This window comes from Cervus elaphus, chromosome 28 (genome assembly GCF_910594005.1).
Source record: "Cervus elaphus chromosome 28, mCerEla1.1, whole genome shotgun sequence".
In the NCBI taxonomy this organism is placed as follows: Eukaryota; Metazoa; Chordata; class Mammalia; order Artiodactyla; family Cervidae; genus Cervus; species Cervus elaphus.
Window position 1 is genome coordinate 62828889 of NC_057842.1, and position 19668 is coordinate 62848556.

The window sequence follows — 19668 nt, forward strand, 5'->3', positions numbered from 1 at the left end:
GAAGAACTCTGATGATGATGATGTGGCATTAAATGCATAAGCTGAAAACAGAAGAACTCTAGTTCTCTACCAACCAACAGCAAAAGATAAAACTTTAAAGGCACTGTACACCACCTAAGTATATTTACACTGTATGAAGTGTACTATATAGAGAGACCCCGCAAAGAAATACTTAAGGCTCAGTAATAAAGATTTAATTTAGTTGCATATAGACAACTCAATTAGCTAAGCTCTTTAATATCTACAAATCAGACATAATTACTTTTTCATGTATCTTACAAAACCACCATAAAGCACTGGAAATTAAATCTTACATTATGATGATAAACTCTGCCTGTGCAATTATTTTACTTGTTAATAATGGAACAAAATTTCAGAGACAAGATTTATTTACTAAGATGCAATTCCAATGATTTGGAGAATGTGGTACATATCTAGAAATAAAACACATCTAGAACCCTCATCAGAAAGGTATGAGGTAAACCCGATATACTTACGGTTACTTTAAATCTAGACCTTCTTACCTACTGAGCAGCTCTAGTTTTCAACTAACTATAAGAACATCTGGTCTTACATTTATCATATCATTGTAACATTAAATTACAGTGATAACAATGAAATACAAATAACAATGAAATAACAAATTACAATGAAAACAAAATAGGTAACATTTAGTTATAGTCAAATAAAAACATCATACTCAGTATACCATACTGTCTGGTGTTTTTTTTTTTTTTTTAAAGAAAAACTCCAATTACTCTGGGTTATTCTTTCATTTAATCTTTATTTTAGTAATTGAGTGGGAGTATTTTTTCAACTAAAATAAAAATCTGGACCAAAGTTAGCTGAAATGGAAAACTGAAATATATGACCCATCTGTAACCCTATAAAAACTGTTTTTAACTGCAGGCTTTACAATAATTTATAATAATTTTCTTCTTCACCAGGTAGAAAGAGAACACTGCCTTTGCAAACAGCAAAACTAAACCTTCACAACATTGTACATTTACAGTGTAAATGTACATTCCCCTTAAAATATTAACAATACCATGCAAACTTAAGAGCAGCAGTACTTTTATTGGACAGAACTTTATAATTTACAAAAATGACTTCCATTTTCACGGCACTTTTTAAAAGAGGATTTAATAAAATTAAAACACCGAACAGCTCTTCCTCTGGGAAGAAGAATGCGACAAGGGCTCCGTTTTGAAAGGACCACATTCACTCCAGGGGTCTGGCTGCCATCGCCCTCCTTCCTCCTCAGCAGCATCTTCCGGAATAAGAAAGAAGACACTGTGCGGTCCTAATCTTCAGCTGAAGATTTCAGAGTCCCCAGGAAACCTTCATCTGCAGCAACCAGCTCAGTTAATCCCATTTAGAGGTTTTCCGCCTCATATAACTGTGTCCCTCACTATCAATAGCTTCATAGAGGTCCTTCTTATTCTCCTGCGTCGCATGTAGGTAACCGATATAAGCCACGCAAAGCGAAAGGGTTATCAATCCGAAAGCCATTACAGGTTTGTTCTGTCAAAGGAAAAAAAAAAACCACAAGGTCTCAATAAGACCAATCACTTGAGGAGACTCAAATATCTCTTGCAGTTTCCGCTTGTCATGCCAAGGCTTGAGTACCACACCAGCATTCCTAGGGTAAAATTTCATTTCTAGTATTTATCCATTTCTTTACTCGGTTAACTCAACTCCTGTTAACTTAGAGACTACGGAAGACTCCTCCTCCTTCTCTTCACAGCTGGGACATCTCTGACCTTCACCTTTAGGAAGGAAATTGGCTCAGTTTTCAGTTACCTATGTTGTGAAAAAGTTGCTTAACTTCTTTGGGCCCAAGCTTCCCATCTGCAAACCTTAAACTAGTTATTTTTATTAAGAAGTGAGGAATGAAGTCTACATGCTATTCCTGTCACCCAGGATCATGAAAAAATTGGCAGAAAGCCTTTAATGTTATATACCAGGGACAGCAAAACACACACCCCCTTCTCTGGGAACTTATTCTATTACCTCAAGAAACACAGTCACAGAATAGACATGCTGTTACAATAACTCTGATTTGCTGTGTAAAATCCAAGACCCTAAGAGGCAAAGGGACACTCCTTTGATTTTTCTTTTTTGTCACACCACACAGTTTCTGGGATTTTAGTTCCCCAGCCAGGGGTTGAACGTGGGCCCTTGGCAGTGAGAGGGCAGAGTCCTAACTGGATAGCTAGGGAATTCCTGGATTTTTTTAATAAAAGCTTTTAAATTCTGTATTTTCTGCTTTTGTCATCATTTCTGCTTCTGTTTCATTACGATTCTTAATCATCAAAAAAAATTAAGGTCAAACTTTTTCAGTGGGATGGACATCTGAGAAAGGCTACATGCTCAGAATAGCTTACTTTTGCAGTTCTTGAAATGTACTTGGCAAGTAAAATAACACATTAGTTCAAAGTTTTTAAAACTTTCTACCTTGATTTAATGATTTGCTTGCTAAACTGACCTATTTAACTTTCAAACAGTTTATACTGGTAACTATGTTATTAAAATTCTAATAAAATTCAAACATTTAAGTACATTTTATGACTTGACTTGCATTTTTCAAAAAATAAAACTTAACAAATCAAATGTATTCAGTAACTTGCTACAAGAATATGATTAGCTAACTCCCTAACAGTGTATAAATGCATGTTTTCATATTTTTCAATATATGTTTGCAAAATCTCCTACGTTACAATATTATTAATAAGCCTGGAATTGTAGACTGATCAGATTTTCATTCTGTTTTCTTTGTTTCAATGGAAGGTCTTATTTACCTAATAGTACCTGATCAAACAAGTTTCCTTAAAATCAATACACCTATTAAAATAAAATTTTAAACAGTAATTTGACCAGTTGATTCATTAAAATTCAACTATTTACCATTTAAATTCTCAAACACCCTCAAAATAATTAGTTTTATATGTGTATCTAGTGAAACAGCATTTAAGATTTTCCTTCCATCTGCTTCTTATCCACAGAGAGGTCTTACTAGTTAACATCAAATTTCCATGATAAAATCAAATGTTACAGGAGAATTAGAACTTTCTATTTCCGAAAGCCTAGGTAAACTGAACATAAAGTCTCATCCTAGATGTATTTCTTACAGGTTTAATGAAGAGCTCTGGATTCACAGCTCGAAATAAGGCTGTGGTGCGGACCCCTCTGAGCCCTGCGTTTCCCGGGTCTTTCTTCTTGGGCGGCTCCTGTTTAAAGGCTGGAGGCTCGGGTGCTGAAGACATCTTGACTGATGATGATTTAATACCTAAAAATAAAATAAGAGACTTTTTTCCCCTTCAAAGTTATGTTTTTCTGATAATGCTCTTAAAAAAAATCATTCTATATTCAGTCTTTTTTCAAATTCCAGTCTAGATATATACAAAAGTGATGGTCAATTCTTTTATTACTTTATATAACACGTACTTTGGCCTTTAGGTTTTGTTTGGTAAGATGGTTATTTTATTTTTCATCTCGTGGAACCAGTGAGGTATGCAAAAGCCATTTTCCTACTTTCCAGGAGCCTACAGAAATTGTTTGTTGGTATGAGTCACGCTCTATCTTGCTATATGAAGGGGGTACTAAGGGTCGGAGTGGCCAGAGGGCTGTCCACACCGTCTTAATTTCCTTTCATTTTCAGCGTTGCTCGCCTTCCACAGCCCTTTCAGGACACCGACCCATGAAGCCTGAGCGTTCTTTCGCTCCGTTCCTCCTACAGATCGACTCCTCCCCCGCCTCCCCTTCCCGCCCCTCTGCCTTCCTCCCCTGGGCCACCCCAGCACCAGGGCCACGCAGGAGGGGGCGCAGCTGTTTCCTCACCCCTCTGTCGCCCGCTCTCTGGCAACAAACACCATGCCACCTCCGTAACTGGAAATCCTTTTTCTCTTAATGACTCAGAATCCATCCTAATATATCCAAGTATGTCTTTTGGCTTCTGTTCTCCCTACCAGAATGTCAATACTTTGTGAATATTTTTTTCTTCTACATACTACTGGGCAAAAGGTTATTCTTACCAACCCTGCCACCGAATGCTGGCGGGGTGGGTGGGGGGAAGTTCGGAAGGGAAAAGACAGGGGAAGAAGACTTCCAAAGAGCGGCTGAGATTCATCACAATGTCATAAAATTCTTTGGGGGAAATGCTGGACCCTCAGCAAACGTTATGAAATGAGACTCAAACACTCACATTTAAACACTTGTTGGGGCTTTGTTTATTCAAGTATTAAGTTTTCCATTTTACAGTCTTTATAAGGGCAATATTTTTGCAACTTTATTACTTATGGAGAAGCTTTTAGGAGTTCAGTTTTTTCAAAACTGTCTTTGAAAAAGATTAGTCAATGAGAAAACTCAACACATGTAATCCAAGCACAGGAGTGTGTTGGGCAGAGCAGGTGTCCATCAGCAAGAGGATCTTGCTTTTCACTCCTTTCATCCTTCTGCCAACCATTCTCAGTTATTCATCAAATAAACCTCATGTTCTTTGGACATGTATACTGGTTCCATCATCACTAGGGAGCAAATGAACATCTCTGAAGCCCTGGCTGTTAACTGACTTGCCAATGACAAGTGGTCTCATCTCTTCCGACCACAATGCATTACAGCAGAATAGAACGATCATCAACCTCCATCTACCTCTTCTTCGAAGCCCACCTTGGACATGAATCATATGAGGTAACAACTCATAAAACACTTAGTTCAACAGCATTTAAAACATCATTCAAGTGGTAACTAGCAATTTTTAAAGAATTTCAACAGCATTCAAGTTACTAATTTTCTCTATTGGAACAGTGATTTTTTTCCACTACAGACAACTTCTGAAACAATTCCATAATATGCCTGAAATCTGTTCAGCCATCACATGTGTCCAACACATCATGCCCAAGGTTACCAAAAAACTCCAATGTTTTCTGCTGAACCAGGGGTCCACTCACATGCACATTTCTTAGGTGAATTTCTTGAAACTGTAAACTGAAGGAAAATGCACAAACTTAAAGTTGCAAGATAAGTTTTATTTGGGGATCTTATTGAGGTCTATCGCCCGGGAGACAGCCTCTCAGCTATATGTATGTTGTATTTGCACAAGATTCTCTCTTTCCTTAGCTGAACCTATACTTACTTTGTGATGAAACAAGTAAATAAGCAATCAAGGTAGTATTTATTATACCGTAACCTCTAGACACCCACATTCCATTTACGTCAAACTGTTCATGTTAAACTCTTTGCCAGAAATGACAATTAAAGAATACATAGGCTGGAAACTACTGCAAATGTTTACTGAAAGGGACTTTTACAAATTAGAGGGCTTCCCTGGTAGCTCAGATGGTAAAGAATCCACCTGCAATGCAGGAGACCCCAGTTCAATTTCTGGGTCAAGAAGATCTACTGGAGAAGGGATAGGCTGCCCATTCCAGTACTCCGGCCTGGAGAATTCCATGGACTGGGTATTCCATGGGGTCACAAAGGGTCAGACATGACTGAGCAACTTTCACTTTTACAAATTAATGAATTACCTACCACACTATACTTCAAAAGATTTAATATACCACGATTTTCATTGTTCTTGATACTTTTAGGAACATATGAGAGTCTTGGGCTTAGCTGCTCAGTCATGTCTGACTCTTTGTAACCTCATGGACTGTAGTCCGCCAGGCTCCTCTGTCCATGGAGAGTATTCAGGGAAGAATACTGGAGTGGGTTGCCATACCCTCCTCCAGGGGGTCTCCCACGTTGCAAGCAGATTCTTTACTGTCTGAGCCACCATGGAAGTCCAAGAATACTGGAGTGGGGAGCCTGTCCCTTCTCCAGGGGATCTTCCTGACCCAGGAATCAAACCAGGGTCTCCTGCATTGCAGGCGGATTTTTTACCAGTTGAGCTACCGGGGAAGCCCAATGAAAGTACTACTTTCTATCATGTATCATTCTTCTACTCGGCCTGGTATAAGACAGCTCAGTACTGTTGCTGCTTCTCTTGTGTGTGCCATAGTCACTGCAGACGCTCCAACAGTTCTCCCCAAAGTTCATGAGCTTGTTTGTACCACTCATGGAACTAACAAAATGTTAACAACCTTCTATTCCTGCCTGGAGAATCCGCATGGATGGGGGAGTCTGGCGGGCTACAGCCATGGGGCCACAGAGAGCCGGAACTGACTGGGTGACTAAGCGCACACACACACATCTTACATTTATGAAAATAATTACACCAGTATTATTTTACTTAAGTATAAAACTTTATATATTTATTATTCTTAGGACTGGCCGGTGCATTTCTATTACAGTATGACAAAACACCCCCTAAATATGACAAATCTTTGATTTGGAAATTATGTTAGAATCTTACACTTTAGAACTACTGACTTTAATTCATGTATGAGTGTGGAGCAGGACCATAATGAAAACAGCGCTGAAGAATTGATGCTTTTGAACTGTGGTGTTGGAGAAGACTCTTGAGAGTCCCTGGTTCTGCAAGGAGATCAAACTAGACAATCTTAAAAGGAAATCAGTACTGAATATTCATTGGAAGGACTGATGTTGAAGCTGAAATTCCTATACTTTGACCACCTCATGAGGAGAGCTGACTCACTGGAAATGACCCTAATGCTGGGAGATTGAAGGCAGGGGGAAAAGGGGATGACAGAGGATGAGATGGTTGGATGGCATCACCGACTAGATGAACATTGAGTTTGAGAAAGCTCCGGGAGATGGTGATGGACAGGGAGGCCTGGCGTGCTGCAGTCCATGGGGTCGCAGAGAGTCAGACACGATTAAGTGACTGAACTGAATGACTCACTGATACTTTAAATAAAAAGAGACAGATTACTGAGGCCAAAAAGGGACTTATTAGGTAAGAATTTGTAATAAGAACAGAACCTAATGAGACTTCTCATGTAAGAGAATGTCCTTTCATACCTCCTCACACACCTGGCCCACAGCTGTAGGAATATGACTGCAAAAGACATGCAAGATGTGGTGGTTGAATAAGTACATAAAATGCAAAACCTTAGTTGTTTCTTCACAGGTGTGTTAATCAGAGCTGATATAAGTTCTAATTTTAAAAGCTATAGAACTAATCATAAATTCAAAGCACAGCAACAACCTATTCCAACACTGAGTGGACAGTACCTCAAAAACTGTTACCATCTGACACACATCCATGAGAGCTTCTAAGTCTCCCCATCACTTTCTCCCAGTTTTTCTCTTACTATTTTTCCCCAGCAAGGCACGAGGTAAATCACACTTACTTATTTGCATATGATATGGATCAATCTCTAGATATACTTGCTTTCAAGATGAGTTTGTTTTTAAGCCAGGACCCACATCTAATGTGTTATAAAGGGGACTCTTCCTCCCGTGTGCGCACACACGTGCATGCACATACACACACTAGCAGGGATGATAGGAACTTGACACTGCACTGCTGCTGGCTAATTTGTTGATTAATTTCTGCGCCAGTTGACCTCTAAAACACTCAATAAGTTAGGTATCCCAGGGGCCAGCCCCTGGCTGTGCAATCTGTCCAGGTGCCCTGTTCTTATTTCGATTTTTTCCATCACACATTTCTTATTCCCTTAAATAAGAAATTGTGTACATAATTTTAATAGAAGAGACTTGCATTTTTCATCAGCTCAGTTCAGTCACTCAGTCGTGTCCGACTCTTTGCGACCCCATGAACAGCAGCACGCCAGGCCTCCCTGTCCATCACCAACTCCCAGAGTTTACTCAGACTCATGTCCATCGAGTCGGTGATGCCACCCAGCCATCTCATCCTCTGTCGTCCCCTTCTCCTCCTGACCCCAATCCCTCCCAACATCAGGCTCTTTTCCAATGAGTCAGCTCTCCTCATGAGGTGGTCAAAGTATAGGAATTTCAGCTTCAACATCAGTCCTTCCAATGAACACCCAGGACTGATCTCCTTTAGGATGGACTGGTTGGATCTCCTCGCAGTCCAAGGGACTCTCAAGAGTCTTCTCCAACACCACAGTTCAAAAGCATCAATGCTTTGGTGCTCAGCTTTCTTCACAGTCCAACTCTCACATCCATACATGACCACTGGAAAAACCACAGCCTTGACTAGACAGACCTTTGCTGGCAAAGTAATGTCTCTGGTTTTTAATATGCTGTCTAGGTTGGTCATAGCTTTTCTTCCAAGAAGTAAGCGTCTTTTAATTTCATGGCTGCAGTCACCATCTGCAGTGATTTTGGAGCCCCCAAAAATAAAGTCTGACATTGTTTCCACTGTTTCCCCATCTACTTGCCATGAAGTGATGGGACCAGATGCCATGATCTTAGTTTTCTGAATGTTGAGTTTTAAGCCAACTTTTTCACTCTCCTCTTTCACTTTCATCAAGAGACTTTTTAGTTCTTCTTCACTCTCTGCCATAAGGGTGGTGTCATCTACATGTCTGAGGTTATTGATAGTTCTCCTGGCAATCTTGATTCCTGCTTGTGCTTCCTCCAGCCCAGCGTTTCTCATGATGTACTCTGCATATAAGTTAAATAAGCAGGGTGACAATATACAGCCTTGACATACTCCTTTTCCTACTTGGAACCAGTCTGTTGTTCCATGTCCAGTTCTAACTGTTGCTTCCTGATCTGCATACAGGTTTTTCAGGAGGCAGGTCAGGTGGTCTGGTATTCCCATCTCTTGAAGAATTTTCCACAGTTTATTGTGATCCACACAGTCAAAAGCTTTGGCATAGTCAATAAACCAGAAATAGATGTTTTTCTGGAACTCTCTTGCTTTTTCGATGATCCAGCAGATGTTGGCAATTTGATCTCTGGTTCCTCTGCCTTTTCTACAACTAGCTTGAACATCTGGAAATTCACGGTTCACGTATTGCTGAAGCCTGGCTTGGAGAATTTTGAGCATTACTTTACTAGCATGTGAGATGAGTACAATTGTGTGGTAGTTTGAGCATTCTTTGGCATTGCCTTTCTTTGGAATTGGAATGAAAACTGACCTTTTCCATTCCTGTGGCCATTGCTGAGTTTTCCAAATTTGCTGGCATATTGAGTGCAGCACTTTCACAGCATCATCTTTCAGGATTTGAAATAGCTCAACTGGAATTCCATCACCTCCACTGGCTTTGTTCATAGTGATGCTTCCTAAGGCCCACTTGATTTCACATTCCAGGATGTCTGGCTATAGGTGAGTGATCACACCATCTTGATTATCTGGGTCATGAAGATCTTTTTTGTACAGTTCTTCTGTGTATTCTTAATATCTTAATACCTCTTCTTAATATCTTCTGCTTCTGTTAGGTCCATACCATTTCTGCCCTTTATTGTGCCCATCTTTGCATGAAATGTTCTCTTGGTATCTCTAATTTTCTAGCAGAAATCTCTAGTCTTTCCCATTCTATTGTTTTCCTGTTTCTTTGTATTGATCACTGAGGAAGGTTTTCTTATCTCTCCTTGCTATCCTTTGGAACTCTGCATTCAAATGGGTATATCTTTCCTTTTCTCCTTTGCCTTTTGCTTCTCTTCCTTTCACAGCTATTTGTAAGGCCTCCTCAGACAGTCATTTTGCTTTTTTGCATTTCTTTTCCATGGGGATGGTCTTGATCCCTGCATTTTTCATACCTGCCTGTAAAAAAAGATCTAAACTACGCTGTATTTGCTTCATACATCTCTCCTGGACAAAAGACAAGTCTGTTCAACAACTGCTACTGGGAAAACTGGATAGTCACATGTAAAAGAATGAAATTAGAAGATTCTCTAACACCATATACAAACATAAACTTAAAATGGATTAAAGACCTAAGTTTAAGACTGGATACTATAAAACTCTTAGAGGAAAATACAGGCAGAACATTCTTTGACATAAGTCTCAGCAATATCTTTTTGGATTCCAAAGGATCTACCTACTACAGTGATGAAAATAAAACAAAAATAAACAAATGGGACCTAATTAACTTAAAAGCTTTTGCACAGCAAAGGAAACCATAAACAAAATGAAAAGACAACCAACAATGGGGAAAAAAATACTTACAAATCATGGGATCAAGGGATTAATCTCCAAACATACAAATAGCTCATGCAGCTCAATAGCCAAAAAAAATCAAACAACCCAAACAAAAAATGAGCAGAAGACCTAAATAGACATTTCTGCAAAGAAGACATACAGAAGGCCAAAAAACACATAAAAAGGTGCTCACCACTGCTAACTGTCAGAGTATCAAAATTACAGTGAGGTATCACCTCTCACAGTTCAGAATGCCCATCATTGAAAAATCTACAAATAATAAATGCTGGAAAGGATGTGGGGAAAAGGGAAACTTCCAGCACTGTTGGTGCAGCTGTTTGGCAGCTTCTTAAAAAACTAAAACTAGAGCTACTACTATGTGATCCAGCAATCCCACTCCTAGGCGTACACCCAGAGAAAACCATAATTCAGAATGATACCTGCACGCCAGTGTTCACTGCAGCCTGTTTACAATAGCCAAGACATGTAAGCAACCTCAATGCCCATCAGCAGATGAATGGATAAAGATGTGGTACATACATACAATGGAATATTACTCAGTCCTTAAAAATGAAAGAGGAAAAGCTATGACAAACCTAGACGGCATGTTAAAAAGCAGAGACCTTACTTTGCCAACAAAGATCCATATAGTTAAAACTATGGTTATTCCAGTAGTCATGTATGGATGTGAGAGTTGGACTATAAAGAAGGCTGAATACTGAAAAATTTGAGCTGTGGTGTTAGAGAAGACTCTTGAGAGCCCCTTGGACTGCAAGGAGATCAAACTAGTCCATCCTAAGGGAAATCAGTCCTGACTATTCATTGGAAGGACTGATGCTGAAGCTGAAGCTCCAATACTTTGGCCACCTGATGTGAAGAACTGACTCATTGGAAAAGACCCTCATGCTGGGAAAGACTGAAGGCAAGAGGAGAAGGGGACAACAGAGGATGAGATGGTTGGATGGCATCACTGACTCAATGGACATGAGTTTGAGCAAGCTCTGGGAGATGGTGAAGGACAGGGAAGCCTGGTGTGCTGCAGTCCATGGGGTAGCAAAGATTCGGACACAACTGAGCAACTGAACAACAACAAAAAATGAAATAATGCCACTGCAGCAAAAAGGATGGACCTAGAGATCATACTAAGAAAAGTCAGTCAGAAAGAGAAAGACAAATACCATATGATATCCCTTATATATGGAATCTAAATGATACAAACTTATTTACAAAACAGAAACAGACTCAGGGACATAGAAAACAAACTTATGGTTACAAAAAAGGGAACGGTAGCATGGGATAATGGAGAAGGAAATGGCAACCCACTCCAGTGTCCTTGCCTGGAGAATCCCAGGGATGGGGGAGCCTGGGGGGCTGCCGTCTCTGGGGTCGCACAGAGTCGGACACAACTGAAGCGACTCAGCAGCAGCAGCAGCAGCATGGGATAAATGAGGAATCTGGGATTAACATACATGACTATATATAAAATAATCAACAGTGATGTACCGTATAACACAGGGAGCTACACTCAATGTTTTGTAACAAACCATAAGGGAAAAGAATCTGAAAACAACGCACGTATAACTAAGTTATACACTGTGTTGTGCACCTGCAGCTAACGCAGCGCTGTAAATAAACTATCCTCCGATCTAAGAGCTTTTTTTAAAAACAGATCTAAACTAAACTGCATTTCCTTCATACGTCCCTCCCAGTAAAAGCTTCTTTACCTTTTTCTCTTGCCCATTCTCTGGGGAAGGCAATATGTGACAGGAAAGGAAGCAGCAGCCTCTTTGTAGCAATGTCCCAGAGGATGAGTGAAAATGGAGCCCCCAGAACGAATACACCGTGCGAGACGGTACAAAGATGGTCCTGGGCAGCAGGAATTCTAAACCATTTTCTCTTCTTTATTAAAATTCCTGCTCTGTGGGATAATCCAGAATGTACTTGGCAACTGATATTAAACAATTTGCTGGCACAAAACTGGCATGACATAAAAATTAGACCAAGATACAAAGAATATGAGTTACTTTGGTGAAAAACTTAATCCTTAGATATTCATTTTGAAATAAGCATCTCAACAGAAGATAAATGAAAAAAACTGTCAGAATCACAGAATACTGGTGAGAAGGAATGCCAGCAATAAAGCCTTGCTTTTATTAAATAAAAGCCTTAGGGAATTATAAAATGGACAAAATACTTTAAGTATATATATATATGTACTTGTTATTTTCGTTTCACATACCACACTATTTCAAAATTTAAGAAAATAACTTGAAGTTTGGGGCAGGACACCTTAAAAATAATTTGATTTAGAATAAACAAGTTCAGGGCAGAATCAGACAGTTTTCTATCTTAAGGGAATGTACCATTGCTGCAAATTCCAACTTTGCAACCGATTAGGTGTATGTTTTTGAGTGACAACTTCTTTGAGCTTCAGTTTAGTTTGCAGTTTTATAAAAGAGGTATTACCTATTGCATAGAATGACACTGTAGATTAAATGAGGTAACATTTTTTAAAGGACATAACAGAAATTCAACAAATGGTAGCTATTTTCTTCTCCACCAATGAATTCAATCCCTTTTTCTAAACAAATCTAAACCAAAAGAGACTGATTGTCTTTGCCATGGAAGAGTGAGATAATCCAGGTCACTCAAGTTCCAGCCAACCCCTGGCCCACCACTTCACTCCTAAATCGCTAAGACTCAGCATTTGTAAGTCATTACAAGATTTAAGAAATGTAACAAAATGTTTTAATTGGAGAATAACTGCTCTACAGTGTTAGTTTCTGCTGCATAACAACAGCGAATCAACTATATGTATACATATATCCCCTCTCTCTTGAGCCTCCCACCCCACCCCTGTCCACCCGCCTGGTCTCACAGAGCACAGAACTGCGAGCCCTGTGCTATGCGGCAGCTTCCCACTAGCTGTTTTACAACACCCAGGGTTCCTGCCTGGAGAATCCCAGGGACGGGGGAGCCTGGCGGGCTGCCGTCTCTGGGGTCGCAGAGTCGGACATGACTGAAGTGACTCAGCAGCCGCAGCAGCCGCCTGTGAGTGTCAACACTACTCTCTCCATGTCCCCTTCCCAGCCCCCCACCATCCACAATCTGTCCTCCACATCTGTCTATTCCTGTCCTGCAAACGGCTTCATCAGTACCATTTGCTAGATTCCATATACATGCATTAATATACAATATTTGTTTCTCTCTCTCTGATTTTCTCCACTCTGTATGACAGACTCCAGGTTCAACCATTTCTCTACAAATGACCCAATTTCGTTCATTTTTATGGCTGAGTAATATTCCAACGAAGCATAAAATTATAATCACTTAATTTTTTTAAATTTATTCTTAATTGAAGGATAATTGCTTTACAATACTGTGTTTTTCTGTCATACATCAACATGAATCAGATACACATTATGTTCCCTCCCTTTTGGGTTTTAAAGTTTAAAGATGAACTCTACATTTGTTGTTTTTAAGGTAAAAGAGTTTTTTTTTTTTTTAATCCCTTGAAATTTACCATACCTAGAGACAGATACTGACAAAGAATGTTATTTACAAAGGATGTTGCCAACAATCTGAGGGCGGCAAAGTATTATTTGGGTCTGCTGCCTTCCCCATACTGTGGTACCTACACTACATCTTGCTATTGGTCAAAGACAGGTGCCTTTGAAGCCTCCAGAAAAAGAAACTGCATTCAATTAAGTTCTAACATTGTCTCGCAGGGGGCACACAGGACTGTAAACACAGTTAAAAAGAGAAGAGGAACCTCACGTGAGAAAACTACAAAACCACTTTCCCCTAATGAGGAGTTTGGTGAGGTGGGACACCAAAAACCTGTCCAGAAAATGAGAAGGTTCTTTGGGTGCACGTGTCCACGTCTGGGGCGGGACACGCGCCCCGCGGGCTCAGAACCCTCCAAGATCCAGCTCGGGGAGCTCACCGAGTGCGCCGGCCGTGCCGGGAAAGAGGGGGCTCGAGAGAACGCCGCCGAGTCCGAACCCACGCTCCTGGGAGCGAGGGCCACAGGGCGGCCGGGCGCGCCACGGCCAGGGCCGAGACCGCTGCGGGGCGGCCGCCTCGTCCCCGACCCGCCACCCCGGCCCCTTCCGCCGCTCACCTGTCGCGGGGTCACCTCCCCTCCCCGCCGCCGCGTCTGTCTCGGCTCCTCCTGCGGGAGAGAGCGTCTCAGCGCACTCCGCGAAGCGCGCTGCAGCGGCCCCTGCAGCCTGGAGGCTGCGGCGCAGGGGCGCGGGAGTAGTCTAGAGCCTCTCTCCATCACCCTGGTCCTCCAGAGGGATGGAGTTTGCAAGGGGCATTTTTGGTTTCTTCCTTTTTTACTTTGTGTTTTCAGTCCCCTACGTTCCAATAACTTTCCAGTTTCCCGTGTGTGTTTTGTATAAGAAAAAGGAGAAATCACCTAGAACTACATAAGTTTCTTTAATGGAAGGGGAAAGCTTTCTGATTTGGGAAAGAACCCTCGGATCTGGTGTCCTCCGGGCCCCATTTTATAGGCACAGTCTTTCAAAGGCACAGTTAGTGCTCTGCCATTCTATTAGTGCCTTAAAATTCCAAGATGTGGTTATGATTGTGATTTGCACACAATTTGCTGATGGTGATGGAGTGGGTTGCCTTACCCTCCTCCAGGGGATCTTCCAAATCCAGGGATCCAACCGGGCTCTCCTGCATCGCAGGCGGATTCCTCACTGTCTGAGCAACCGGGAAAGCCCAAGAACACGGGGGTGGGTAGCTTATCCCTTCTCCAGGGGAACTTCCTGACCCAGGAATGGAACCAGGGTCTCCTGCTTTGCTGAGGGGTTCTTTACCAGTTGAGCTTCCCAGGAGGCCCTAAATGTCAAATACCACTATGCAAAGAAAAGCACTTTTACTATCATGATCAACCTAAAGTGCTCAAGTAAAAGAATAAGTGAAACCTAAGAACCTGTTTAATAAAAAAAAAAGCATAAACTATAGGTAATGATAAGAGCGAAAAGCCTAAAGACCTTGTTAGTTTAATGGATATGAGTACAATGCAAATGATATGAATAGACGTTAGTTCTATTTTATGATGCTTTTAAGAAATTACTTTGAAGAATGATGCTAGTCTGAATGCAGCTTTTATAATCCTGTTTTAAAATAGCATCATCAATATTTAATAATATTTAACAGGAGGTCTGATATTTGCTAGGGTTAGGAGATTTTATATTTGATGGGATTAGCTGCATAAAACAAAGTTTCATCCATGTGAAAATTGGTTCAAGTTTACAAAAGATGTCTGTTTTATTTAGAAGTTCCCAAAGTGTGCGCCAGCGACAATACTGGTGGTCTGTGAGCCCTTTCAAGGGAATCTCATACGTACTGGTGCATTTTTTTTCAGGCATGAATTAATAGTTAATTTGTAAGGTGTAATAAAAATCATATTAACTTATTACCATGATGTTAATATGGTGTTTTGTCAAAGGCAGGGTTTGTTTTATTGCTGCTATAACTTTTGTAAAATAAATTCTGGCTTCTTTTCCCTAGCATCGATCCAAGTCAAAGTAGTTGATATAATTAATGTGGGTTCAGCATACAATTATTTTCAGCTGCAAATAACTGAAAGTAATTCAAGTGTGAAAGGATCTGTGTTACCTCCTGTAATTAAGGACAGGGAGGGGATTTGTTTGGGGAACAGTGAGACATGGCACATGCATATACGCCAACAGGGCTCTCTTCTCTCATTTCTCGCGTGCTCCTTACATACACTCACTCCACGTCTTGGAGTAGGGGTCATCACGTTAAGGTCCATCCAAGCGGAAAGGGAGCTTTTCTAATCATCTATATATCAAATCTCATAACAGAGCTCTGGCTGGCTTTCATGACTTTTGGGGAATGTACCGTTTTTCAGGACAAATTGTGGTAGACAGGAGGAAGGGATCCCATGGCGGGCCCAGCCTGGGTCAAGGTCAGATCATCATACCTCTGAGATTTAGGACGGGGTAGAGGTACTGCTGCTGCTGCTAAGTCAAGTCAGTCGTGTCCGACTCTGTGCGACCCCCTAGACGGCAGCTCACCAGGCTCCCGTCCCTGGGATTCTCCAGAGAAGAACACCGGGGTGGGTTGCCATTGCCTTCTCCGGTAGAGGTACTAGGAAGACAAAACCAGCAGATTTCCACCTTACCAGTAGACCTGCTTTCTGGTCCAGATTACACAGAACTCCTGAGACGGGCAGCCGGCGGGGACCACGGAGCAGAACTTTTCCACCAGGGCGTCACAGCCACGTCCTCACACGGTGGTGAGGCGAGGCGTCCTTCTTACGGTGCGAGAATGGCCAGAGTGAGAGAAACGGGGGCCTGGTACTGAACACACGCGCAATACTCCCGAGGGACCTGAAAAAAAGAGTGTCAGCACCGGTCACGGTACAATTTACTTCTTTATTGTCTTTCTTCTCCATTCTTCTTCATGTAAGCTCCATGAAGACGTGAATGTGGACTCCTAGTCCGAGGCTACAGGTGTGAGACCTGCCTGAAGGCCGCAGAACCGGAGCCCAGGAGCAAGGTCATCTCCAGAACTGAATAAGCCCATTTGCAACCATGGCCGAGAGGCCCCTGATCGTCACCAGCAAGCTTCCTGAGTCCTTAGGCAAAACGCCCACCTGGGTGCTGACGTTATAGCACCCTGACCAATCACCTGATGCCAACCTCCAGCAGGAAACGTCTCTGTCTTGAGGCTATAAAAATTGCCTGCTGCTGCTAAGTCACCACCAACTCATGAAGTGCTGGCTTTCCCAGTTCTGTCAGGAAGTCAGCCTGCTGTGTTTGCAGCACCCACATTACCTCTGCTGTTTACTCTTAATAAGCTCACTCCCATCTGAAATGCTCTGTGTCTGGACATTCTTTTCCAACCTGCACTAGGATTGCCATGACAATGAACACACCGTGAAAGCTCCACGGAGCTTCTACAAGGAGCTGCATGAAGGCTCTATATTTTGCTTATAGGTGTATTTCCAGACATGAAGAGCTCCAGAAATAGTCACTGAAGGGATGTTAAGTGGACTAGGGAAGTGGTGAGGAGGAGGTTCCATGATGAAGAATAGCCAACCAACCCACTGCCCTGTGCCTCTGAACCATGAGGAACACTTTCCCAGAATGGGCTGCCAGTGAGATATTGTGAAAGGGGGCCTAGTGCAGGAGGGCGGAGCTGTTGGGACGGGCCTGCAGGCCCACAGTTGTGAAAACAGCATCAAAATGGAGGTGGCATTGCTGAGAGAACTCTCTCAAATGGAGCCAGGAGGCCACCGGGAACATGTCACTTGACGCACGTCTCAGCCTGGACGGAACCTGGCTTTTGATCACTTACCATCTAAAGCAGGTGTCCAGAGAATCTGCCCCGTGTTCCAGAAACTCAGATACTTGTTGGATTTCCCTAATATAACTGGTGACGGCCTATCCCTTAAGGACAAATATTTCCTTCCTTGGACTTGCCTGGTGGCTCAGTGGTAAAGAATTCACCTGCCAATGCAGGAGACGCAGATTTGATCCCTGGTCTGGGAAGATGCCTCATGCTGCAAAGCAGCCAACCCCTGCGCCTCGGCTACTGAGCCTGTGCTCTGGAGCCTGGGAGCTGCTCTACTAAGCACATGTGCTGCAGCTACTGAAGCCCGCATGCTCCAGAACCCACGCTCCCCAGCAAGAGAAGCTACCACAAGGAGAAGCCCGAGGGCCGCAGCGAGAGCGCAGCTCCCACTCGGAGAAACGAGAGGAGAGCCAGGCGGCGACGAAGACCCGGCACAGGCAAGACTGACTGACTAATTAGTGACAGGTTTAAAGGTTTCCTTCCTCGCACCAAAGTCAGTCATGATTATTGAACAATCTTATGGCTTTTGCCTTTATACGTGTCTCTCTTCCCCAGAAGAGTCTTTCACTTGGTTTAACCTGCATCTGTCTCCCAAATTGTAATTTTTAAGACCCCTCAAAAAGCTCTTTGTTCCTTGCAGCCTTGATACTGATTATTGTTGGACATCAATTCTGTGACTGCCTCCAATAGCAACCAAGGCTGCGGAACCTTCTCTCAACTGAGGCACAGATGTTTTATTCCTTTATCAGTCTGCTCCCATCATTGGATAAAAACACAAACACATCCCCAAGCCCACCCTTCTTACTCTTCCACCCTTGCCCAAACCCAATTTCCCAAACTAGGGAGAGCCCCCTGAGATAGAGAGGGGCCCATGCAAGGCTTTGCAACCTGCCTGTTTAACTAGCCACGCCCTTGGGTGGGGAGATCCTGAGATTTACAGGTAGGACAAATATGCCAGTGAAACACCAGTACCAAGGTTCAAGAGACCTTATTTTTATCTAGATGCTTGAAAAGCTTGGGGATATTTGGGTTGTACTAGAAAGTATTGTTTCCTGTACATATCTTTGAAATAAAGCAAATTTAATGTAGTTATAAAATGAAGTATATTTTAAAAATTTACCAACATTTAGAGAGCCGTTGCCGAGCCTAACAAATGAGCTCACAAGATGCGTAGTGTTTCTGAAGTCTTGTCAGTTGGTCTGACATCCACATACCCTCAGCATCTTCCCACATCAAGGGTCTGCAATCTGAGCAAGCGTCAGACTCACTCAGAGGGCTTGTTAAACACCAGCTGTGAGACCTCAGCCGCTTGCTCCTGTCCGACTCTTTGCCACCCATGCACTGTGGCCCGCCGGGCTCCTCCGTCCATGGGATTTCCCAGGTAAGAATATTGGGGTGGGTTGCCATTTCCTCCTCTAGGGGATACTCCCAACCCAGGGGTCGAACCTGCTTCAGTTACCAGTGTCTCAGAAAGGAGGTCTGGGTGGGGCCTGGGAAATTCCACTGCAAGTTCCCAGGTGCTGCTGTTCCTCGTCCTTAGACCTCACCTTGGGAACCGCAGACATTCATGGTGGGTCACTTTCCTTCTTCATCTGCCAGGTAAGACATAACTGGTTTTTATAATAAGAGTTTCTACCCTGGGGAGAGGGATGTGTCATACTGTAACCCATCTTAAGAAATTCCTCTGGAGATTTATATGTCTGACTGGATGAAGCCTCCAGCAAATCAGACAAAATGGCCATTTCAGACAGTGGAGATTTAAATACAGTTGGTGTTGATCCTGGGTCTGTATGGATTGGGATCAGTGCAAATATAATCAAGTGAGTGGGATAATTTTATTTGGGGGCAATGATGTTTATCTTGAGAAGATGCTTCCTAAGCTTCGAAAACAAAACAGAGATGTGTACCTACCGCACAGTATAGGGAACTATAATCAATATTTTGTAACAACCTATAAGGGAAAAGAATCTGGATAAATATATATATGCGTATGTATGTATAAGGGAGACATTTTGCTGAACACCTGAACTAACACAACATTGCAAATCAACTCTACTTCAATTTAAATAAATAGAGCTTTTAGGAAGATTAGAAACTCTATTCTAATTATTTTTGACTCTATCCTTTTAGGGCATAAAGCAAGTAATTGAGTTACTTTGATGCATAAAATACAATAAAGACCTTTATTGCAATGGCCCTAAAAGAATGTCATGTCCTGGCTTAAACAAATAAGAAAAGTCTCTTTAAGTTCGAATAAGAAAGATTCCCTTTTCTTCTATTTTCTTTGACTTTCTCTCTTTTCTCCTGCTCTTTCTTTAGTTTGAAAACACTTGGAGCTTTTCCTCAAGTCA

The 19668-nt window shown here is 42.1% G+C and overlaps 1 protein-coding gene across 2 annotated transcripts; it reads right to left on the bottom strand.

The window, feature by feature from the left end:
* Positions 1-1057: 1057 nt before the first annotated feature.
* Positions 1058-14165, bottom strand: SMIM8 (small integral membrane protein 8). 2 transcript variants are annotated; one of them, XM_043890465.1, is made up of 3 exons: positions 14103-14165; positions 3132-3289; positions 1058-1524 (listed from the first exon to the last, which is right to left on the bottom strand). In XM_043890465.1, the coding sequence occupies exons 2-3, from the start codon at positions 3264-3266 to the stop codon at positions 1366-1368; spliced, it is 294 nt and encodes a 97-aa protein (XP_043746400.1). In that variant the 5' UTR covers positions 3267-3289; positions 14103-14165; the 3' UTR covers positions 1058-1365. The 2 variants fall into 2 exon arrangements, with proteins under 2 accessions (XP_043746400.1, XP_043746398.1); XM_043890463.1 differs by lacking the exon at positions 14103-14165 and adding an exon at positions 13926-14096.
* Between the last annotated feature and the right edge of the window lie 5503 nt (positions 14166-19668).